The sequence below is a fragment of the Balearica regulorum genome, chromosome 1 (genome assembly GCF_011004875.1).
Source record: "Balearica regulorum gibbericeps isolate bBalReg1 chromosome 1, bBalReg1.pri, whole genome shotgun sequence".
In the NCBI taxonomy this organism is placed as follows: Eukaryota; Metazoa; Chordata; class Aves; order Gruiformes; family Gruidae; genus Balearica; species Balearica regulorum.
Genome location: NC_046184.1, coordinates 134,568,215 through 134,594,102, shown reverse-complemented (window position 1 = coordinate 134,594,102; position 25,888 = coordinate 134,568,215). Strand labels below are relative to the sequence as shown.

Sequence of the window (25,888 nt, the reverse complement as noted above, 5' to 3'; positions counted from 1 at the left end):
GCAGTGCTGCCATTTTACTGACATCACACAGCAATGACAGACTTCATGACTACTTGGCACACCTTTTTCAGGGAAAGTTTGCTTAGGTTTTTAACTTCTTTCCCATCAAAACCAGCACAAAGCCTATGAAGGCAAGCCATGTTAAACTGCAGGCAAAAATTCCAACTGCTACCTTTTAATATAGCCTTTGCTTCCCCCCCCGCCCCCCAGCATCTAAACAAACCCCAAGCTAGAACAACAGACAGGATGTGGGACCATGGAGTGCACAGCAGTTTGGGAACAATTCTACAGAAACAGGCTATGGGTAAATGAGAGAGGAGGGATGAGGGTTTCTGTTTAGAAACATTAAGTTCTTAGAGTAGAAAGAGATTAACATTTAACAAGCACTTTAGCATGCTTCAGAAGCAATTACTTCTACACTCTACTTCTGAATCTTTATTAGGAAATATTTCTAATGAAAAAGGCTGCTTTAGGAAATTGCTGCTGTTCACTTAAATTTTCAGGGATTTCAAAATAGTAGAGTATCTGTTTCCCAATATTTGGGTAGCTAACTATTTAGAAACTCCAACTGTATAGTTATTGGGAAAATCCTACTTTACTTTCAAAGGTAAGCAAAGTGTTTTCTCAGAGAGCCTAGAAACACCCATGAAGTCTTGAGCATATTCAAACACAAATATTCAGTATGATGCTGTTCAACAAAGAACAATCCTATAACAATGCCAACTCCAAGTCAAGATGTTGTCTGCAGCTTCCTATACAGAGAGGATAAAAAAAAGAAGTCTTCAAGATTGGTGCAAATTAATCAGCACAATACTTAACTAGAGTCTGAAACAGCAACAGACATCATGCAAGTGTTTTTCAGCAAAACATCCTAGCATATGCACACACTTCGGCTCTAAAACATCACCTTAACAGACCAGAGCCAAAGAATATGACATAAGACCAGCAGTGGCCTGCCTGCCTCCCTCTCAAAAGCAGAAGTAAAAGTATCAGTGGAAACTTCATGTACTGTAACTGGATATGAGTGGGTGCTTCCTGCTTCTTAGCTGCTATTCTGATCTGCTGGATGAGAGGTGATAATCGCTCCAGGAGGCAGTGCTTTATACCTGCCTATCACTTGCTACACAGTGAGCTATGAAGAATCAACACTCTAACCTTTAAGGGTAAAGGTGGTTCTAAGCATCCACTGGAGGCTCCATTTCCCCACAACAAACACACAAATGCTTTAAGGAAATACTACTGCTGAATACTTTGTATCGTGAAGATAGAGCCAAAATTACTACAAATCACTGATTTCTCTAATCAGATAATCCCACAGTGTCTGTATGTTTGGCAGTTTGCCAAACCACGCTTATAAGGATTCATTAATGTTTTGTTGAGAGATTTTTTTTCATTTTCTTCCAGCACTGCAGCTACAAATTTGTATTACTTATTCTCCTTTGCTTAAGGAACCATTTCTTAAACTGCAGGGCTGTATCTTTGAAGGGATGACCAGAATATACTGCTGTAACAAGCCATGTCACACCCAACATCATTCAGCTTCCATGGCAATGGCATTTAAGCATTCCCCTTCCTTCCTGTTCCAGCAACACTTTGCCTTCTTACAGTTGTTCGAACAAATATTTGCAGGGCCAAGTTGTAAACATGGAAAAGCAAAGCTGCTGACTGTATGCGTTTAGAAGTAAGCAGTTTAAATTGGATCAGTTTAAATGGATCTGAAATCCAGTTCTAGAATGGTCATAGGAATATTTTTTTCTGGCACAAAGGGAAGAAGGAGGGAAAGGACAACTGAAAATTCTAAGTCAATACTGCTGAAGCTCCTTGCCACACTCCTATGACTCAAGCCAACAGCAGGGGTGCGGCTTAAGACAGGTAAATTAGAACTTACCTAACCACGCTACCTGATTTGGGGGTTCACAGCAGACATGAGTCAAGACAAGATACATAGGCAGCACTGGCTTTTTAAAGCAATTAGATACACTGGGAATTGTTAAAAATAAAACCTAATTTAAGCTAGCCTATTAGCTTTAGCAAAAGTCCTGGCTGCCACCAAAAGCAGCTCCCTTTTACTCACCTTTTAAATGCCACTGCTTTCTTCCTCTTGGCACTTCCTTCATGCTCCCCTGCATATTCTCAGGTTTTAGCTAAGAAGCGAGGAGCCACAATCACAGGGCAAGTAGATCAATACAACTGGCACCACAAGGGTGGTAGCAGGAATGGATCTGGCCTTCTCCACAAGGGTTGCCATCAGCATGGTTTTAGGTGACGAGGAAACTGCACCCTGACTCAGAACTATGACTTTACCACCTGTAAACTGCTCTTGATATAAAGTTCTTCTATTCAGTAGAACTTGAGTGTACAATAAAAAGATTTCATCCTGACTAGTTGTATACCACTTAAGTTTTTCAACATAATACAAGGTTTACCTTAAATTTAACCAAATTCTTTATGGACTAGATTACTTCTAAATGTGGCTTATTGCACTTGCCATACAGCACACGTGGAACACCCTAGTTTATAAGCAAATCTCTCTGAAACAGCCCTCAAAAAACCAAATTCTACTCATTTAGTGCTTGTTTATGCTTGGTAAGAGTAACATAGATTAAGTAATCTGAAGCTGTATAACCTATTAGTTAAATATCAGGTTAATCCAAGCACAGAAGCTATACGAGTCAAACTCCTCCGCTTGCCCAAAGACAAAGATCACCTGAGGTAAAGAACCTTCTTTACCACAGATGATCTTCACTCCTGTACACAAGCTGCAGTTCCCTCCAGCAGGCAAACTATCCCCATCTTTCATTAGGTGCAACCATCTACCTGTCCCTCTCCACTCACCCCAGCAGATGTCATCTCCATTTCTCCATATTCTGTGGAGTCATGACAACCATGTAAATTAATCTCTATGCACAAGTGACTATTCCCTCACTCCTTCCAGGGAACAGTACCGGACAGGAAGAAGCATCCTATGCACATCTGATAATGCCACTGTTGAAATTAATGGGGACAAAGCACTTCTCTTGAATTAAAACTGTGCTCATACATAGAATTCATCAGGGACATACTGTAGACAAGTAAATAGGAGCCACACAGAATTCTCTAAGCCTGAGCTTGCCTGTTCCAGAATTGGTCTTTGTAGCCATCTAAGACAACAAAAAAGATTAAGACTCCTAAGCAGAAGCTCTATGCTTAGCATAGGTCTCAAACAATATACATACTTCTTACAGTTGCAGTATTAACACTGACCTCACCACGAGAGTTTTTGAACAAATGACTTGTTGGCTGCCCTAATTTTACAGGTCTAATATGCAAGCAGGTTATTAGCTACTCCCCACTCCCTAAAGATCAACAGCTGTATCATATACTAGGTAACTTTTAAATGGTAAAAACACCCACACACACAGTGACTTTCATTTTGAACACGTTACAAAATAGTTTGTCTATTATAACAATTTTCTTTTGTAGAAACTAAATCCTGATATTTATAAAGCTGCATATGAAATTAGATCTATTACTGCAGTTCAACATTACAAAAGCCAATTTGTTTACTGAACTACTTGTTTATCATGATATCAAATAAGCAGCAGACTAATTAAGTTTTCTCCAGCAAATCATTTTCATGTGCATTTTAAACTTGCCTTATGTAAAATGAAATCTTACCTTTATTAGTAGAACTGCCACAATGTATTCCACTTATGCTTTGGACAAAAATATGTTGCAATGCACTATATATGCAAATAAGCTTTGTTCTGTCATGCAGCATCCGGCACTTGATACACAGTCAATTGCAGCAGCAACCAGTCTTTTTAGGGCCTATTTTCTTTGCACAGCAGATGTAAACAGCTCATTTTCCAGTAAATACACGTTTACATGGGTTGATTGTAAGTAAACAAAGCCAAACATCTGTTTAGTTATTAGTTTTGGTATCCATTTCTCTAACTTGCATTATCCCACTTAATTATGAACACCAAAGAAAGCTAGTAGAAGTCAGATACTTCAAGTTGATGCGGTTAGTACAAAAAAGGAAAATAACAAGGAACACTCAAAGCACTCTTCAAAGACCATCATGCAAGTGTTGCAGAAAGTTAAGCCCATCACCCATTTTCTGTTTACTCTTGCAAGGACTTAATTACACGTGCAGCAGTCTTTGCATAGCACCCATTTAATCCATGCCACCAAAATGGTAAACTTGGTAGTTACCAATCATTTAGATGGGGGTCAAAAGGGCTAATGCCTTAGATTGCTCTTTATCATAAGATATCCTCAGACAAACCTCCCCAGTCTTCATTCTGGCTCTACAAACACAAAATCAAGCAGCAGTGAAAATGTAATACCAACTACTTAAAAAAAAAAAACCAAAACCAAAAAACCCCAACACCCACCCCATTATTTACAGCTTATTTCCATTTAAAACAAAAGTTAGAAAATATTCTAAACTACATACAAAAGTAAATTCAGTTATTTCACTCAAATGTATTTCAGCTTTGTTATGCTTTAGGTTAATACAATTTTATTAGATCCTACTAGAAGTCCACTGTTAAGAAAGCAAACAGAAATGCATCAGTAAAAAACATCTGTTCAAAGACTCCAAGTAGATGCATTAAGAAACCTCTTAAGCTTGTTTTTCATTTCTTAACAAGATAAAGGATATTAGTACCTTAAAAGAGTAAGTTCTAGAGAGTTTAGAAAGCTTCACCTGTTCTTGAGGGAGTATTAATTCAAAGATTTCTTTTTTTTAAACAGAACTTAAGATCAGTTGTTCATTATTATAACAGATTGAGAGCATAGTAGAATAGGATGCTACCAAATTTACATATGTTTAATTCAGTGACTGTTTCACCCAGTATTATTACTAACATTAATATCAAAGTAAGATTTGTTTCATGAAGGGAAGTAAAAGTTTCATTCAACTTACATACCTACCATCCCTGAAGTAATTTAAACAATTTAATTCAAGAACTATGTAATCATATTTACTATTAAGTCATCATTGTTACTTGCTGAGCTGCATGTGATAAGCCATTTTCATGTAGTAATGCCTGGTGCAAAAAGTTGAACATTTTCATTTTGATCCATCTGTTAATCAAAAATATGTAGATTTCTCAAAGAGTTGTGAACTCAGACTTTTTTTTTTGCCTTTTTAAAATCAATTTGCAGCATAAGATTTAACATATATATACTTTTAATGCATCTCGACGTCCATCACCAGAACTACTGCTGTTGCTAGACAGCTTGGCAACAAAAACCCATAGCTTCTCCCTTAAAAATAATAAATAAATAAAAGCCCCAAAACACATACCAGCAATGTGCCTGACATCTGTACAACACATGGATAACACCACAAAGAAATGAAAATCTAAAAACCAAACACAATGGGATGCCTCCTGGGATTCAGATTCTTTTTCACCTACTATTCTGTGGTGCTCTAAAACCATCTTTACAGGTAGGGAGAATTTTAGGAAAGGGTAGTAGCACTGCAACATGACACATCACCTCAGACACCACAGTAAAAATGGAATTTTCTCCTCACTATCTCAAGGTTCAAACATTAACATTACTCTTTTCAGCATTCTGCCAGCTTCAGGGAGCATGTTCTATTAAAATGCAGATTAATGCGCTCATTCTAAAGAGCATCTAATTTTGAAGATAAGATATTCCTTACTGTCAAGTAGTCTTCTGCAACTGTTCACTGAATTTACTATGTTTATTGACCAATAGCATGCAACTAAGCTCCTGAAAACAGCTATGGCATATGCAGCAGTGCTAAAATTTTCATCATATCACCCTGACGCAGTGCTTCTACTGACGACAACAGAAGAATACCTCTGGAGAAAAATCTTATCAGTTCAGTGTACAGATAATAAATATACCCTTAACAGAATTGTAATCTATGAGGAGTTTGGTGTACTGTTAACATATCCTCAACAGTTCTACAAGGATTGCTTATATCAATGAATGATCAACTTAACAGGTAGTTTTGTGAAGTGGATGATGTTGACTAGTATTGGAATTCACATCAGAGAGTGTACTGAATAGTTTACCAGACAGCAAGGACTTCACTTATACTAATTTGTCTTACTGATAACTGAAACTACCTAATGTTTCAATCTGCAAAACTGACTGAATACTGAATCTGCATACTTAATACTTATATGGAAGACTCCTTAACTTGTTGATTCTTAAGAACTTCTAATCAGCATTTTGATTTAATAGAGTAGAATTACTCACATCCTACATGCATACAGACTAAACAAAACACTCAGGAAAAAAGGAGAATGTTATGAAGACAGATTTACTAAAATGGTATTTTAAAAGTTCTGCACAAAAGCTGCTCAGGTGAAAAGCAGACTGCCTTCTATCATTTTCAATTTATAAAGCCAAGGATAGATTAAGATCTGACAACACGTTTCTGGAAAGACAACTGGATTTCTAAAGCATTTAGAAATCACAGCCTGCAAATCTATGATAAATCCTAAGCATCACGACACATCCAGAAAAGCAAGAAACTTCGCAAAGAACACGAAGATACTGAGCTGCATTTTTTTTGAAAAAGACGACTCACATACAGACCAGCAAAAATATTTAAGTTATCAGGAAAAAAGTAGTCTGAGAATGGGAGAGGGGTGAAGTATGATATAACTTCCTGGAAACTCAATGCCACTTTTTCAAGATGACATTTATATCTGAAAAAGGTTAACTTCCCCTCCTCCCATTCCTACTAGGGAGAAAAACAGAGATGCAGGTTCTACAGTTCATTTTCTGGACCAACTCCTGTTGCTTTAAACAGAAGAGTATGATTTGTTAAGTATTTGCAGAAAAGCCTACTCCACAGTACAAGGAGAACAGTTCAAAAATCTCTATTAAAAATAAGGAAACACCTTTGATAAAGGTTTACAGACCCTTCTGCTATTATTTAATTTACAAATAGTTATCTTAGAGGTTTGTTCCAAAGAGAAGTGATGTTCTTATGATTCTTGATTATGTGTATTCTCACAGTTCATTCAATCTAAAGTTCAGCTGAATTTGTATTAGGTATTTATGAAAATATCACTTCTTAAAAAACTGCTGGCAGTTTTTGTAAACTCAGTAGTCTATAGTACAGTCAATGACAAGCAAGACAACCATAAACATATATGTAAAGTCAGAAGTGCAGTTCTACGAAGAGTTTAAGTCACTTTTTACTTGAACAGAATGCTACAAAGAGCAAAGTAATTAACACAAAACATACACAAAGAATAGATGATATAGCATGACAAGGCTTGGAACTTTAAGTGACATGTTTGGAAATACCACACTTGCACAGTTCCACACAAACAGTTTGTAACTTGAGTATCTCCTTGATCACCATCCGGCCAACACTGAATTTAAGAAATGGTGTAATTTTTATGACCACAAGAATAACTCATAACAATAAGTAAGTTTTGCTAAGACAAGGTACAAATCCATCTGTTCAATTGATGTGGGAAAATGAACACAAAAACAACTGACTTCTTCAGTTAGGCCCAATATGCTTTATCTTTGTTTTGAGTAATATATTTTGTGACAAACTATGCTAGTCTTTAAGAACAAGCAATTCAACTTTTTATTCCCAAGATTGGGGGACAGACAACACCTACCTCGCACACTCACAGTATCTTACAAAAGCCATTTCCACACACATGCATTTCCTTACCTATTACTTAAAAAGCACCTACATTTTAAGAGCACAATTAAGAAACATGTAATACCTCAAAGGAAGTAATTATGTTGAACACACATTCCCAAATTGCATTTATTTATTCTGCTTATATATAAACTTGACCTATCACATAAACCTAGAAATGGTTTCATTCCAGGTTCTTAAAATAATGCCTAGAACCAACTCCATAAACAATTGATCGATGTATACCTTCAATATAAATGGACAAGGTAGACCCTTCACACTTAAACCAAAAAACAATCTAACTGCATTATAACCTCTTTCCTGCTACCTATCCAACATCCTGCTGAGACTGAAGTCTGAAATGCATTTTACAAAAGTGTCAGCTACCAAAACACTACCACAACTTACCTACCTTCTACAAACTGGGAGGGATTCCCAATCCCAAAGATCATAGCTACTTCCTAATCCTTAAATAATGAACTAACAACATATCCCTTTCTCATTCATGGTAACTCTCACAGCTCCCCACAGAGATCTGCTAAACCGTAATTACAGATCATTAGCTGTGCCTAAAATCAAGTACATACATGTCTTAAGAACTGTAGTCTTAAACTGACCAGCCAAGCTGACTACCTGAAATCAAGACAGAAGTTACAAATGAAGAACACACTGCAATCAAGGCAGTCAGATCCCCATTATAATAAAGATTTTATTATTCATTCCTGTTTCACACTGAGAGGAATACAGGTATAGCCAAGGAAAATAACATCACTGCCAACTTAGGAAGGCAGTCTATTTCAGCAGTCTATATTTAAGAGCTAACATTAAGGGAAGACTGAATTAATTGCATTAATTATTACAAGTTTCTCAGGAGACTAGTAAGAAACAGGTGCTTACAAAGGTTGCTTCCTAAACCAGACAAAAAACCTTATACTCCCACCCACTCCAGGCTTAAGTATCAGGGATTTTCTTTTGTCATTGCTAATGCTAATATCCCTTTATTTTGTCATATCTCAACGACAACCTAATACCATCTCTCCACTATTATGCATACCTTCAAGCCTACGGTTTCCAATTAGCATATTTCATCCCCAAGAAAAAAAATTTCATGTCATATGTAGGAAATTCACTAATTTTTTTTTTTCCAAAAGATGCTCATTGTAAAATAAAAAGCTTAAGCTTTTTAGCACAAGTCAGCTGACATGAACAATTTAAGCACTCTTCTGAATACAGGGTGAGGTAAGGACTTGAAATAGCAAAGGAAATAAGGTTCATTGATACTGTATCTATTATTCTTCATGTGGAATGACATGAGGCCAAACTGTGAGAGCCTAAGAAAAAATATTCACCTAGCTTTTAGATTTTTGATTGCTACTGAAATAGCGATGCAAACAAACAAGTGTAGTTTGTTGACAGATCCACTAGCCTTTTTATTGACACCACTTCAAAAAATATATTTTAAAATATTTTATATGTTCTGCAATCAACTACTAAAAGAATACATACACACCCTACAAAAGAATAGTGGTGGACAGAAGGGGGATAATTTCTAAAATACTTTTTCATAAAAGTAGAATGCATAGTATGAATAACAAAAAGAATTTTCATTCAAAGCCAATGCTTAGGAACTTTCTTCAGAAGATGAGCAAGTCTGTATGGTTTTGCTTTTAAATATATACATAACTGCCCATTTTAGATATGAGAATTATAAACTCCTTGATTTTAGTGTTTTAGCACAGTGAATGACCATGAACTTACACGCACCATCAAATAAAAACACAGCAATTAAACTTTTAAGTGAAAAAAATCAGATCCTCTCTTTTCCATAGAGCATATTTTGTTGCTAGTTTCATGCATTAAAAAATTAAGTATCATGAAATCATGCACAGGATTATCTTTTAGCTGGTCCACACACCACATGTATAGAAGTCATGCAACAACATACTGCATCTGCTAATTTTCTTCTCAGTATAATTCAGTTGCTTCCACAAGCAAAAAACCCACTTTTTCAGAAATGCATGTCTTTGTAATCACTAGTTAGAGATCTAAAATTTCTATAGCAAACAATATATAAAATTATCAAACAAGACATGTGACAGCATTCTTTTGAAAAGAAGTATTTCTAGCAATAGATTTACAATGAAGCATGGAACCACTGGAATAATTAGTTTTTACTATCATTCATATGGATAACAGCCAGTATTGACAGCTGACTATTGGTAAGTTATCAGGTGGTAATAAATGGGGGGACACAGGTGGGCAGGGAATGAATATGTGAACTGAGCACATTATTGAAGAGATAACAAGAAAGTGAAGGTGAAATACTTAAAAAATATGGTTTCAGTCACACGAACTCTAGCAGTTACTAAGTGGACTGCACAGCACCACAAAACAAACTGAAGCAGGTGCTCAGAGAACTCCTGGAAAACTGCCACAGAAAATACAAGTAGGCAAGGCTATTAAGAACTAATTCACTATTCAGCATTTTATGCCTCTGCATATTTTAACATCATGCAAATAGCCACTTAATATATTTGTAATGGTTTTCCTTTGTGTAAGTATTCCATACAGCTTTTAATCTTTAAGGTGTTTCATACATTAATGTACTTAGCATTACTAATTAATAATGTTGTGTATTCAACACTGATTAGTAATTTTTTAATTAGGCAACATGAGTATTCAGGGCCAAATGAAAGTCCTTTTGTTGCACATAATTAGAATGCGACACGGTCAAAAACAAATACACAACAACCCTGCTAGAAATGGTCTGCATTTGGAATCAAACCACATTTTATTCCAGTAGCTTTGAAATACTCTGGGAAGCAGAAATTAACTGAAAGTACCCAAGTCTCCAGTTGTGACAAACTATTATTTTAACAACCCTCTTCATCAAACTCAGCATGCACATAGCAGCAATTGATACAAAAACAAACCTCTGCAGAAAGAGTCTAACTTTATTGGAAGCTCAATTTAAATATGAACTCAGACCTTTATGGGGTTTAAAAACTAAAAATCAGATTAAGGAGTAGTTTTATATTATATTGACCATTGATCAAGTATAACTAAGAATGAAAAACAAAAATCAAACATAAAACTACAGTGGTGCTGTGATAAACTGTTACATTTAAATTTAATCAGAAAAGATTTAATAAACCTTGACAGAACAGAAAATCTCATAGAAATGAGGAAAGGAAGAGCAAAGTAAAGCTATCAGGGCAATGAAAAAGTCTACCATTGAAAATGTGATATTTCCTTTTCTATAAAAATTTTAACTTGAAATTATATTAAGTGTAAAAAGAAATGCTAATTGCTTGCACAGAAAATCAGTAATTAATGCATTTTTGCTTTAGAATGCATTTAGGTAGAATGCATTTTTGCTTTAGAAAAGCCCTAAGAAGATGGTGAAAATAAAATTCAAAACTAGTGAGAATGAGAAAAAATACAGTAATTCTACTTTACATATAATTAACTGTGCACCTCCATGAGACAGACTGGAATAGATAACTAATCTATTACATCTGTTTTCATATAAAGAACAGCAAACAATGTTAAGAGAATAAACGGATTATTTTTTCCCCTCTTTGTAAAATGCAACAGGACTTCTGGTTGAGATAATTATTTCTAAGAGTAAAGAATGGCTCAGCAAAAACTCCATCAGAACACAAGCAGTAAATAAGTGTATGTATTTCCTTCCTAGAAAAACAGGGTAGCAAATCTGTGTGTAATGGCTGACCTTGTTCAACACTAGCTAGCTGCTGTTAGACAAGAACTTTAATGTGTTGTGGATTTGCCTGTACTCTGAAAGGATTACAAACACAAGGGTAAAGAACATGATGTGTTTCCCTATTCTATTAATACCAAGTGGAACACAAAATGCTTACATGACAATTAAGCAATTAACTCACAGGACGAAATGACAAATTGAAAGCTCACATGAGGGGACAAGACAGAGGAGCTCACATTTATGTACACTCTTACCAGCGAACCTCAGCACATTTAAAAAAAATTAAGGCTCATCATCCCTATGTTCCACTGACTTACAAGACTGACGATTCCCTCAGCATACCAGAATTTTGAGACTTCCATTTAGACATTCAAGCAATTTAACACTGACTTCAAGACTACAGCAATTAAGTAAAAAAAACCAAAAACACCAAAAACCCCAAACCCAACAACACCACACACACAAAAACCCCTCAGCATAGGCTGGAGAAACATGGGGAAATTATACTAAGTTTTTCTATACCATTGAACCCCTTCTCATCAAACGTTTTCCAAAGAAAAATGGTAGAGATTCAAAATTAGTAATGAACAACAAAAGCATTCAAAGTGAAAAAACAGATGTTCTTATACTTCACTCTGTATGTTTCTATGGCACTACTATTACTGCTTTGTCAATTTAAAAGACAGAAATGTGCCAAAGCAAGCAACCTAGAGCAGAAAGGCAGGTCTTTAGAAGAAGAACTATACCTGAATGAGTCTCAAAGAAGAGAGTCTAGCTTCTGGATTTCAGCAATGAAACAGTAAAGAAGTGAACATGCATCAGGTATGACAAAAAACTAATGGTCAATTAATAAAAAGAAGAAATGAAAGACACGTGAACAAAAGTAAAAGCAGCATGAACTATAACCATCTAGATACACACATAAAACAGCCACTTGCATTTCTAGCAAAACACAAAATCTCAGTAGGTTACAATATACATATGCCAGACAAAATGAAAAGAGCAGACAACATCATATTGCACACTTAGGACAACTAACTAGAAACTACATGCTAAGCATGCTAAAAAGCACCTTCTACAAGCTTAGAGAAATAGCAGCTTTTTCTAGTCACAGCCTACCATGCTAATACTTTGGCCAGAGAATTTGAATTTGCTTACCTCCTGTAAAAGATCTGCCTGCTCAATGGCTTTGAGAACATTTTTCTTGGAAGTCTCCTGAACTTCCCCTCCTAAAAGGAACTCATCCAGAATGAAATACGCTTTTTCAAAATTGAAGATGATATCAAGTTCACATACCTAAAAAGAACATCAAGCATTACTGCAAAATGAGAGGATACTATCTATGGAGGTACAGCCTCTCAAAACTTAACTTGTTCACACCTTCACTAAACTTCGAATCAAGATGTTACACTCAAACTATAACCTTTTAAGAAGTGTGTGTGTGGGGAAATCAGTCCTTTGAGGGAAAAAAAAAAAGAACGAAAAATAAAGTGTTTTCATTGTTAGAAAGGGATCAATTCACAACTGTCAGTCTGATGTGGCTCTTCATGAGGCAAAACCATACCCCTAATAAAAGTTCTCTTCTTGCCTGCAGTATCCAAAGGCACATCACGCAATCTTACAGAAAAATTTGAGAACACAATAATCTCAAATTTCTTATTCATCCTGTGCATTTCCCAGTCAGAAGAACTAGGAAGGAAGAAGGATGTGCAGCGTTTTTTCTAAAACTGCTAACGTACATTACTATAGTTGTTTGTGTTTGCTATCCGGGTAAGCAGATGTCTGCCTTTTCTTTCCTTACATCTCCTGCTAGTTTCACAACCAAGTGCCTCCTTGGGAAGCAAATCTAAGAAGTGCTTATGCAGTAGAGCAATGCCAGGGAGATGAAAGCTGGGTGCTTGGATAGAAACCTAAGGGTAAGATTTTATCTGACCTTAAGTGAGACTACTACAAAAATAAATACAGGCAATTAACACCAGATTAATAACAGTTCTTCTCCCAAATCAGTAATTTAATTTTGCATATTTTAACAGTTATATAGGCAACTATCAGTTTAGTTTGGCCAAGCAAGCAACATAAAATATGTTAGATACACATTTTCAACAGCTAGTTTATCATGTTTTTTAAAAGTGCTGTGGGCATAAAACAAAATGAGACGATACAAAGAGACCGTGAATCTATAAAAATTAAAAAGAAATTACTAACTCACACTGCCAAAATACTTGTCAAGAAGTTCTACATAGCGATGAATTATTTCCAGAGTTATTAATTCATTGTCTTGATCTTCAATAGCACAGCAGAAATAGAGGCTTGCGTATCTGTAATAACAAAATAATCTTGATGTTAGCATAAGAACACCAGCAAAATGAATGCACTTGAAATGCATTATGTTCTCAGGAGTCCTTCATACTCAAGTTTACCGTACTGTTACTCTAAATCAACAGCCATGCAAGTTCTAGCAAAGAATGACTGAAAGACCAGCAGACATATGCATGTACAATAGGGATCTGCCTCGAGTCAAGCAAGACTTCAAGTCTTTACCATCCTTTAGCTGACAGAATTAAATTAGGCTAAGAAGTGGCTGGAAAAGGAAATGTATTTGGTTTTTTGGCCTCTTGGCAGAGTTCTGAGACAAGATATTTTCTCTACTATCTGTAACATCCAAACACCGGTATACTAATCAACAGATTCAATCTTAAATTTCTATCACACAAGCTACACAGAGATATTAAAAACTACAGAAAATGCCTTGGGAAAGATAATTTGAATTAGCAATTAGGATTTGGTCTTTGTAGAGAATTTAACAAATGCCCAAAAAACTCCAAAACTAACACTAATGTCATATATCCCAATTGCTATTAAGTCAACAACTCAATCACTACCAACTGTTCTGGTATCAGACTAATGAGAGGCCATTGACTAGTTTCTAGCAATGTACTTCCACCTTGGAAGACAGGGAATTCTTTACTTCAGATATAATCTTGAGTTCCACTTTAACAAAAAGACCATCTGATTCTACTGTATGCTACCATACACTTGTTCATGTTTAAAAAAGATGATCATCATCATGATGCAAAACCACAACAGGAATGAAAGCTGAAAAACCCATTTAGTCTTTTCTGAAGTGCCAAAACCATATGCCATACACATGGTACAAATTAAATTTAAAGGAACACCTGTTGTATCTGATAATTTACATGGACCAGAAACAGCTTTTGTTTTCCTGCTTAGAGAGGACAACTGGCCACATTAAGCACTCTGAGTAGCCAGCCCTATTTAAAAATAAGTCATTCCGATGTGAATGCCAAGTTTAAGATGCATATTTGTTCCCCATACAAAGAAACACAGCTTTTAAATGTTACACATTTTATCAGCTCAGATTTTGTAAGCCTCAAAGAAACAGTCAGGATTTTTGGCTAGAAAACGAAGTTGTGTTTCGTAGTATGTTCAAATTTGTCTCCCAGCCACTTAGCTAGCATCATGTATGACCTGAAAGTCTCACACATACACACACACTCACTCTGCTCTAGCTGAGTCAAACTGCTATGGCTTCATCGTGAACAACTAATCAGAATAACTTTTATTCAAAAGTTTTAAACTCTTATAGAAAAAAATTACTGCCTACAACTTCTTTCCATCCTACCACAAAACATGATGGGGGGGAAGAGAGGAAGACAGCTCCGTTGAAGCACTTTAATTCCCTTGCTCTTTCATCTCTTCACCATGGTGACTTGTCAGCTCATGAAACGTTCTATCTGAGCACAGTTCTTTTCATTTTACACTGTTGTGTTTGTGTCTCACTAATTCTTCAAGGACATTTACAGTCATTGTAGTAGCTTGCAAGATTCAATCTGTATAAGGCATGTTTTAGACAAAACTAAAAAAGTATTGGAAAGTGATACTGTAAAGAAAAAACATTTTTTCAAACCTACTGAGGAATTTAGAAGTCAAACTGCATGTTATCGTATTTCATTGTAGAAAAAAGAGCTTTGGCATATTAGCTGACATTTACATTAATTACCAGCACACAGACCAAATCCATCTAAACAAAGCTTTCTTCCTATTCAGATGAGCAGCACTGATTATGATCAAGTGTAGCTAAACTGTTCCCTTACAGTGCTCAAACACAAGTTGAATCACATACCAGCAGACCTTATCAAATCAAATTTGACTCAAATATTTGGAATTTATCCACATGGGACAGTCCTTTAGTGCTTCCCTATTGCTTAAGGGTCTCTTGATGCACAGAACTATTTTATGCAAATACCCCTAAAAAAAGAGGGGGTGGGGGAGGAAGGGAGAGAGAGAGGGAGACTACCTAACAAAACACTTTCCTGGAAAGTGGTCTGTTCTCAGTGTCCTCATTTAAAAGAAAACCTAACATACTTTTGAAAGACTTTATTTGGCAGCTAGTAAGCAGACTAAACATTTAAGCTCTGCCAACTGCAGTTTTGGAGAAAGAATACTGAGAAACAAAAACTACTCAATGGGCATCTTAACACAAAATGGAGGCCAGGGTATCTATCATTATATGCAGACAATATTTTTCAAAATATTTTTTTAACTAACAACCATAACTAATGGATCACTACTCGACAAAAGAAAACAAATGCAGATTCAATAAGCCTACATGGCAAATAGTGAAAAAGTATACACAAGTCAGCCATCATTGCAAAGGGTATGAGCATACCGCAAAGGTACACCTTTCTTCAGACCCAAATTCTCAAAGGAATTAATTTATTGGCAGGCCAGGGCTTCAGAAAAAAAGCATCCACACAGTCTACAACAGATAAACTAGAGGTTTTGCCAAGTGCAGAAGTTTACATGGAAAGTGTCCATACAAAGACAAGTAGATTATTGCACTGGGACTGAAAGATTTCTGCTCTGCAAAGTGTTGTTTCCTCCCAATGAGCCTGACAGAAACCCGTCTTTTATATGCACCCAATGAAAAGGCAAATGCTGATAGTAAAGTACGCCATATCACACAAAAGCAAATGTAGTGCAGTCTGGAAGAAACATTCTGCTCTTTTTATTCCTATTGCAATTGTGGGGGGCATTCCTCAGTAGGTATTAGTAACAGAATCCTCAGCCCCAAGTCAGCTTCTTACACTCATTTAGGGAAACTCTTTATGACAAACATCCTTCACTTGTCAGAAAGGGGACCAAAAAACAGACACACAAAAAAACACAGTTTGGAAAAATAATTTAAGAATGGAATATTGAATAGAACAAAAAGGAAACACAGGAAGTATAAATACTCATACAAATTCCTGCCTTCAGGTAGATAACTTTAGTAGGTTTTTTGTGGAAGGAAACAGAAATTCATGGATCTCCCCCTCTCACAACAGTTGCACTAGTTCAGCAGCAGGAAGCCTCACAATTGGCAGGCTATGCTTCAGCAGAAGTCTCCACTACTCCTCTGCTTGCAGCCAGGTTCAATAATTAATTCTGCTCGGGGATCAAATCACTGTGGACAGAGCATAACCTGCAAATGCACCAGTTCAGTGGTGTTCTACTAAACAAGAGAACACCTGCTTGAAGTCATCCCTGGAAGTTTGTCACCAGATAAAGCTGCAAGCCATAAGACTGTTGGCATCTATGTCACATTGCGTGTAAATTCTAACTGCAGAAATGTAAAGCCTACAGAGTTCGGCAGGAACAGAGCTTAACTGCAAATGACAACCAAGCTGTCTTAAAGAGGCAGATAGGTGCTTAAGGGAGCCCAAGAATCTAGGATTTGGTGATAGTCTACCATAGCTGACCCAGGGAAAAATGGGACCACTAAAGTTGTTCTTGGCAAAAGGTTTTTTTCCTCCTCCATGAAACTTACACATTTCTTTAATAAAACAAGAAGTTCTGAGACTCTAGGACAGCCAGATCAGTCATTATTCAAAGACACAGAAATCAACAATAACAACACTAACCAAGATCAGCATTTTTTTTAAAGTTTCTCATTTCAGCAACGTTATACCCCCCAGCAGTTTTAGAAATGAACATAAGCCTGTTACTGGTAATCCTCTAAGAAAAAGCTGCTGCTTTTTTGATGCTGAGGTCCTCCTAGTGCCACACAAACTAGAAGCCTGTACAAAGAAGACCTGATCAAGTTAAAACAACCAAACTTAAGTACCTAATTCACTGCATTCAGTTTTACAGAGCCACCTAATCAACACCACAGTAACATTTTTAACAGATAAAACTGGTAGTTAAGACCTACATAAAGAAACATAGGGATCATGTCAACTTCTAGGCACATACCACTAGCCGTGGGACTCCACCTTAGCTCAAAGTATTTTGAGCCCAAAAGGCACACTATTTGCAGAATGTGCTCTTTGTTGTTTCTTTCAGTCAAGGTGAGGGTAAAAAAAGTTTTAAAACTTATTTTTCCATAAGTGTTTAACACAACCTATGTTATGGTTATTTTATGTTAAACAATAAGATAATTGCCACAACATTAAGGACAGCACAAGCTGACAGCTTTATAACTTTATACTGCAAATACAGTTCCAAATTAACATATAAAAGCAAAGTCACAATCCTTAATCCAATTACCAATCAACAATAATCAAGTCTCATGATCTCAGTTAACCAAATGCTAACAAAGTAAAATTTACAAAAAAATCAGTTATTCTGCAATTTCTGATTTTGACTGCAATATACTACACAAGGAAAATAACTAGTACAGCCAGAAGCTAAATAGTGAACAGCTGAAATCTTCAAGGGCAAAAAGTGTGTGCATGAGGAAATCACATCCTAAGTTCCTTTAAGTAAAATTAGAAATGTTAAATGTTAACACATTTCTCTGTCACAAGGGGAAAGCTGCATAAACTTCTACCCTATACACTCCAATACTACTACAGTTTCTAAAATGACAAAACATGACGAGTGATCATTAATTGTGTTTGCTAAGTTTCTTATTAGTTGTCTGCAGATGACTCCCTCTCTATTTTCATAAAGTGCAATTGTTGTTGGCTTCCCATATTTGAATTTCTTTTTTCCAGCAAGTCACTTCCAATCTCTATTTGTCTCTTTAAGTGAGTTCACATCTTTTTTCAATCTTCTAATGTCTACCAGCCTGAAAAACCCTCTTCCAAACTGACTACACAATACATACATGTCAATTCATTAACCATGTCAAAAACAGTGCACCTTTCCACCTATGTTTTGTAGCTCTAAAGAAAAAAATTAAGGCAACAGTAACTTTCCATTATCAATGCTACATGTATGAAACCAAGGAAAATAAAAGTTAAAACTCATCTGTATGTGTGTGAATAAAGACATTTACTTCTATTTTCTTTGAAGTTCCATTCAGAAAGTATCACATAAGGATAAAATTCTACAGAGCTAAAGAGGTTAATCAAAATAGTCCAGCTTTCCTAATAAATATCAGGATAAGTATTAGAAGGCAGCAAAAGCTACTGGCTTGCCAATTTTGCATTTGAGTTCATTCTGTTCTTGCAAAAAAGGCTCATCAATGAGACCCTTGAGTATGCTTCTAATAATGCCAACCATTCTTTGAGTCGCAGTATCTAGGTCAATTCTCTCTTACACCTGAAATGTTGACAGTAAATACACTCCAAAAACAAGAATAGCACATCAGTTTGAGCAATTTAAGACTCATAATAGCTATTGTGCATGTTGCATGTGTGTATTGCACTATGTACATACTTTTATAGCTTATATTGAAAAACATTTGCATCCTGAGGTAGAGATCCTTCCCAATAATAGATCAGACAAGAACAGATATTAGTAGAGATACTCAAGAGCCTTTTGTCTGCTGGCAAGTGGGAGCACCTTTTGCAATTTCACAAACCAAAGTTGCTGCAGGTGTGTTGCTCTTTTAGCCACCCACCTTTCAGAAAGTATTAGACTTCAACTATTATGGTTGTCTTCTTGGGATTATCTACTTTTGACCCAAAATCTCCCTTTTCAAAGAAATCATACTAGTTGTGACTCATCAACTTTAATTACAGTGTGATGATTGGAAAAAGTCTGTCTCAAACCTAAAAGCTGTTATTGCCATCAGATACAGGAATTTTAACTACCACCTCTTCTACCCAGTCCTGGTGATGCTTTAGCCTTACGAAACTTGCCAAAAAAGCTAAAGTAGAACAAGATTTGAGATGTTCATTAGCTTGATACAAGCATATCTTCAACAAAATTTCACAGGCCAATTGTGCCGGATTGGTTTGCACAGTGAAATAGGCCACTGCAGTCAGCTGTGCACAACAGCAGTCTAGCAGATGGACTGCAGTGTACATCCAGTAGAAAATGGTCTAGATAGATCTCACAGAAAATCTCTTCATTCTCCTTGACTGTAGGACCCACAGCACTCTGAGATGCATGAACACCACAACTTTCAGCAATTTAAACAGTCACGCCCAAATTTCCACCGGTTCACTAGACACAAAAGGACGTAAGTAGTTGTTAACAGCAATAAACAGGGAGGGAAAACAGCTGTCTGGAACCAACTCACATCCAGAACAGCTATTCCTGTTCCAGACTGGGCAAGGAAGGGAACAGACTGGCCTACTCATGCCTAATTTTTCTGAACTAGTCCCATAAAAGCCCAGCTAAGACAGCACTTGCAGGCATTATTGCTTAAGGGAACAGACAAAGAATTTGAGCAAGCTTGTCTACATGTATCTACAAGAAGTTTTGTGATGAAATAGAGAAGCAGAATTAAAAACTGTGTATGCTTTCTTTACGCACAGCCTTACACACTGTTCCTCCTCTTCCCTCCTCCTTGTATTAAAGAACTATATGCATTAATAGACTGGTAACATTCATGTGCATGACATTACATGCATTGATGTACATATGAAACCAGGACTTAAAACACCTAAACCTTTTCGATTCTACCCATTTGGTATACTGGAAAAGAGTTACAAACTCTTTGTCTCTGCTCTAGTTCTCTCTGTCCTCCTTACAGAGAGGATGCAACAATATTTATTGCAGGGCACAAATTATTTACCATCTCAAAAAGAAAATAAGAATGCATAAATCTTCTGAAGTTTATAACTAACTAGGGAAGGGAGATAAGGTTTCGTAGCACCAGCTTTAGGTGGAGGAGATGCAGCCTACCAAATTAGGGTGAGGATTACTGTTATTTGTTAGAGAAAATTATTTTCACACTTCTATGTTGAAATACATTCTAAAGATCAACACGAAGCTAAAAAATGCTTGCCAGATACTCCTAGAAAAGTTAGGAAACAACTGAGAAATGAATCTATTGTAAAGACAATTACATAGTACTTCCACCAAAAGAAAGCTAGCCATGATTTCTTCAATTAGGAGAAAAGTCTTTTCATATTCATAGCCAGAAAAAAACCCAAACCAACAAAAAACAGAGTAGGTACTCTGAAAGAACAGAGTACCTTATCTCTATGAGCCTTTAAAAGCAAGTTACATTTGTAGGTGATTTATTAAGTCAATGCTGGAGGTAAATGTTTATAAAATTTAGTTTTTCTTTATTACCTATTAAGGCATAGAAATACGAAACATGTAAGATTTATGTACTGTGTGAATCTTAACAGAGAACTAAGAACCACCACTTCTTATGAAAGTAGAAGGAAACCTCATTTCTTTTCTTCAGCACATTTCTAAACGCATGAGTGATTTTCCACACATGAATGATTCCTACTTGGTTATCAAATTAGATTCAAAGGAAAAGTCAGTCTTCTTCACAACCAGCAGAGGGAAGGATAAAAAAAAACAACAAAAAGGGAAAAAAAAACCCAAAACCTTCATTATTTTCTTGCTACTTATTACACTCTTTGTGATGTACGGCAATTACGAGGTTAGTGAGACAGAACAACCTTTTGTAGACAATCTTCAGGTCTCTCCATTCCAGGAAGCTGCACATTTTCGGTTTGCGGGCTAATACTGTTTGAACAAGTTCCCTTGTGATTTTCTTCTTTTCTTTGTCAGATAATGGGACATACCACTTCTGGAGTCTCAGTTTCCCCTGGCGACTAAAAAGCAACATAAACTGCATCTGTTGAATTAGAAGAAGGAAAGAAAAAAATAGGGGGATTAATCTCAGTCTCTTAGTTCTAAAAAGATTTCTGCGAGGAAAACCAAACAGGAAGCAAGATAGCCATCCAAACCCCTACCTACATTATGTATTTCTATAGCCGTGGCAGATGTTACACAAGATTTGAAGTACCAGTAATACAAAGGATTCCGGTGAACAAGGGCAGTCAAAGCAAAGATAGTAGAAAGGATACACAAGTTTCAGAAAAGGGCATCAGAACCACCAGGTAGCGAGTAAATACACCCAAATTTCAGACAAACCATGTTCGGCACTGGTAAGGTTGCATTTGCGTTTAGTACAGAAAACGATAAAAAAACAGCGCAGCCGCCTCCTCAAATACCCAAACTGATTTTCAATTCACCGGATTAGAGCCTTACAGCAGGAGCAATTTGCACTTAAGATCTTTCTGAAAAGCCTCAGAATACTTTAAAAGGCATTAAATCTCCCAATGGAGAGTCCTACGGCACAGAAAAGCCTAGTCTTTTCTCACATTACACAAAAGGAGTAGAGATTAAGTGCTTTCCCTGCGGTCCTATGTTCCAGATCTCGCTTCCTCCAAAGGAGTGATGTTGCAATAATATTTTAAGAGGAACTTGTCGGCTGTGTTTTCCAGCAGCTGTAACATTAACGGAAAAGGCCTTCCCCCCCCGCCCCCCAAAGTTGTATTGGGCTGAGGAAGTTTCCCAGGCAGTATGACAGACGTGAAACCCGATAAGAAAGCCCAGCCTAGTCCCGGGTGACAAGTCCGACCAGAGGCAGCACAGACAAGAGTCGGCGGCGGCAGCAGCTCCGAAGCCCGGCGGTGCCGGGGCGCTCGCTCCGTGGGGACAGCCCTTCGCTCCCGCAGCCGCCCTCCGCTCCGGTCGACACCGCCACAATACTCCGTGGCGTCCCCCTGCCTTCAGGCGACCCTCCCGGCTCCCCGCCGTCCCCGAGCTGCCGCCCCAGCTCCTCCCCACGCGGGAGCGGTCACGGGCGACCCGAGACGCGCGCCGGCCGCGCGGACGAGGGGCGGCCGCAGAGGTGCGGGCCCGCCTTGACCCGTGAGGAGAGCAGCGCCCGCTCCCTTCTTCCGCCGGGCGAGGGGCAGCCGCCGCCCGTCCCAGCCCGGGGTGCGGAGCGGGGGGAAGCGCTGCCACCGGGGCTGCGCCCCGCTCGCTACAGTGTGGTGGTATGTTGGGGGGGGTGGGGGAGGGCAAGAGGGAGAGCCGCCGGCCGCCCTCTCCCTCGGCTACTAACGGCCGCTCCCCGGGGAAGGCTGCAGAGGAGGGGTCCGGCAATCCGGGGCAGGGAGAACACCCCCCGCGTCCCGTCGCACCCCACGGCAGGCTCCGCATCCCGATGCGGTGAGGGAGGCGAAGCCGTCTCCACGCGGCGGTGCTCACCGTGCCCCGGGGGGAGAAGGAGGACGCGGCACCGCTACCCAGGCTGCTGCCGCCGCGGCTGCCGAACGGGACTGAGGGGAGGGGAGATGCCGACAGCTCGAGCCCGGCGCGAGCGCGCGCGCGCCTCAACGGCCACCCCTTCCCCCCACCCCCAACTTGGGCAGGTCAGGGCGGGGCGGGGCCGGGCTCACGGACGCCGCTCCCGGGCGGGGGGGGCGGGGAAGGAAGGGGGCGGGGCCCGGAGGCGCCGCCGTTTCCCCTCCTTCCTCTCCGCACAAAACTTTATTAGCTCGCCGGCTCGCGGCTGGGTCGGGGGGGGTGAGGGGGGTTGGTGATTGGGGGGGGGGGGGGGGGGGGGGGGGGGTGACATTAGCGCATGCGCAGTGTGGCGAGGCGGGGGCTGGGGGCGCCACAGCGCCAATCGGAGAGCTCAGCGCGGCGGCGGGCGGGAGGAGTGAAGCACGGTATTGACCAATGAGAGGGAGGACGAGGCGGCGAGGGAGGAGCTGGCTGCGGCGGCGGTGGGAAGGACTGGGACAGGAGGCGGAGTTAACCTAATCCGCGTGGCCCGAATTAGGATAGGGCAACAGCAGGCGCGGCAACAGCCAACCAGAAAGGGCAATGCAAATACCGGTCCGCAAACAGCCAATGGGCCGGCGAGGCACGGAGTTGGGGAAATGACATCAGTCAATCAGGCGCCCGGAGATTGAGACTCCTCCTTAGTTCTCCCCATCCCCAGCCGGCGGGGGGCGGCAAGGGAGGGGAGTCCGGACCGCGCCTGCGCCGCTCCGTGTTTCCTTCTAGCACGTGCGCGCCCCGCCTTTGGGGGGGGGGGGGGGTAGGGGAAGTGGGGGGTGGAGACAGAGGCGCGCGCGGAGCGGGTGGCGGTAGGCTCTGCCCGTGAGGGGGGCGCTCGATACCGGCCGCGGGGAGCCGGGCTGGGGCGGGCGGCACCCCGCTTCCCCGGAGGTTGCTTCCCCGGAGGTTGCTTCCCCAAAGTCACTTTGATTGCGAGCGGTAATTAGACTCGGAGGATGAGCCGCCGTCGTGTGTTTAGCGGTGTTGTGTTTCGTAAATGCAGTTGGTTTTTATGCTTTTTCATTCATGTGCCGCTAAAGAGGTTTTCCGTGCCAAAACAGCTTAATTTGGGGTTTGGTTGTCTGTTTTTGGGTTTTTTTGTGGTTTAGTTGATTGGGGTTTTTTAGTTCCAGTGGAGGTAGGTTGAAAATACATGGGTGAATTTTAGTTGAAAGAAATTCAGAGACGTGTCTTTTCAAGACAAAGTTGGAGCACCTTAGAAAAAAATCCTCTAGGCACCTAAAGCTCTCTACATCGTCGGTGTTCATCCCCCCACCAGCATTAAAGGTGGCACTAATGAGAAAAGATGACTAACCAGCTGATCCTTTAACGGTGTAACGCAGTGATTGACAGGACTAGGGGAGAAGACTGCTCCCCTCCATAGCTCTCCATTAGAGCTCCAAGCGCTTTGGGATGTGTCATGCTTTTATTACTTTTGTTATTAACACTTAAAAAAAAGGTCTATTCTTCTGGCTACAAAACAGCTGTGGCAGCAGAAAACGGGTGTTGGAAATGCTTTTGTGTAAAAATATGGATGGTCTGAAAGGAAAGGCAATTTTCTGGCATTTCAAGGAATGCTATAATCAATTGTACTTGAGGAAAACTACAAATATATTTCCCATTTTATAGTGGAGGTTATAACTGTAAGAGAAAAGTGACATGAGGACAAGGAGGCGGGCATGAAACCAAACTGAATGGATAAGCAAATTACAATATTAGAGGTCACGTAGAAAGTGAGAGCTATTGTTGTAGGGGCTTGTTCCTGTCATATTTAATGTTTGTTTAGCAGCCATCCTGTTCTCATTTGAACTTGCGTTTCATCAAGCACAGAAACAGATGTGTGTGGATCTCCTTATCTCATAGTCTTCCTTTAGACCAGTGTATAATTTGTCCTCGGTAGCTGCCATGCATTGCAGCTCCACTGGTTTCTTGTGAGGCTGTTCCATGGTCTAAAATATCTTGTCGTTCAGGTAGCTTTCATTAATGATCTCTTTCCTAATCTGCACTTCGCTGTTCTTGAATTTAGCATCCTGTATCCCACGAGTTCTCCATTATGAGTGCGTGCACACTTCAGGTGCTTGTGGATCTTCTAAATCATCATTTAAGCCAGCAACCAACTTTTATTTCTCTTCATCGGAGCTACTTCCAGTATATTAGCATCATTATGGTAATGGCAGCTCAGAAATGAATTTCTGAAGGAGTCGCACCAGACCTGTATTATAATTTGCCACTTCCCAGCTCAGTGAAGTATTTCTGCATATGGATCAAACCACACATTCTACAAATGCTTAGTTGATTGAAATCAGACAAACTACCTACGTGGTTCAAGAAATGTATGTATTTTGGTGGCATAAAGAGTCTCAAAGCTTCACTGATTCTCTTTTTTTTTTTTCTTCTTTTCCATCTTGTATCTTTGTTTCAATTTTTGGTCAGATTTCCTGCTCATTTTATGGTTTCATCCACTGATACAAGTGCATTGTTCAACTGTTTTTCTCCCTCCTCTCTGATACATGGCTGGATTTCTTCAGGCTTTAACCTGGAGTTTCTTAATTAAATCTCTTCCTGGTCAGAATCACTCTGCTATATGCAGTTTCAGGTGGTATGATAAGGCATGTGAGACCAGTGGTGTGTCAGGCATGGTGGGGACTGCATCTAGCCAGGTCTCAGCTGAAGCTTTCTGTCTTCCTCAGCCTGTCCTGCCTCCTCATCACTCTTCCAGCCGGAGGATGCAATTTTCTCAAGCCTGCCCAGGTTGCCATTCACATTATCATTCTTTAACTAATTTCTCTCAAAATGAGCCTGCTTATTTTAAGCAGTTCAAGGTGCAATTCCATGGCAATTTCAGATGATCTAAATCCTGACTTCACCCACCCGCTTCTCCCATTCCCAGCTCCGCGTTCCCATCTCTCTTACTGTGCTGGTGCTTTGCTCGGTCTCACACAGGGCATTGCCAGAGAGGCTGCTCTTGGCTGTACAGGTGAGGATACAAGAAACAACTGAGTTTCTTGGTTTTGGGATCGAGTACCTCT

General features: G+C 39.2%; 1 protein-coding gene and 1 long non-coding RNA gene across 5 annotated transcripts in view; both read right to left on the bottom strand.

The window, feature by feature from the left end:
• AP1S2 (adaptor related protein complex 1 subunit sigma 2) overlaps positions 1-22,943 on the bottom strand; it is a 31,628-nt gene extending 8,685 nt beyond the window's left edge. For 2 of the 4 annotated variants that reach the window (XM_075776243.1, XM_075776251.1), the window contains exons 1-5: positions 22,782-22,939; positions 21,179-21,357; positions 13,573-13,681; positions 12,522-12,659; positions 4,198-4,292 (exon numbers count right to left, since the gene is read on the bottom strand). In XM_075776243.1, coding sequence (XP_075632358.1) covers positions 4,248-4,292; positions 12,522-12,659; positions 13,573-13,681; positions 21,179-21,357 — 471 coding nt within the window. In that variant the 5' untranslated portion in view covers positions 22,782-22,939 and the 3' untranslated portion in view covers positions 4,198-4,247. Of the gene's footprint in view, positions 1-4,197; positions 4,293-12,521; positions 12,660-13,572; positions 13,682-21,178; positions 21,358-22,781 lie in introns of all 4 variants that reach the window. The other 2 variants (XM_075776235.1, XM_075776259.1) reach the window with 2 other exon arrangements.
• The window catches only part of LOC142605230 (uncharacterized), a 168,101-nt gene that overhangs the window by 141,211 nt on the left and 1,002 nt on the right, over positions 1-25,888 (bottom strand). The window lies entirely within an intron of this gene.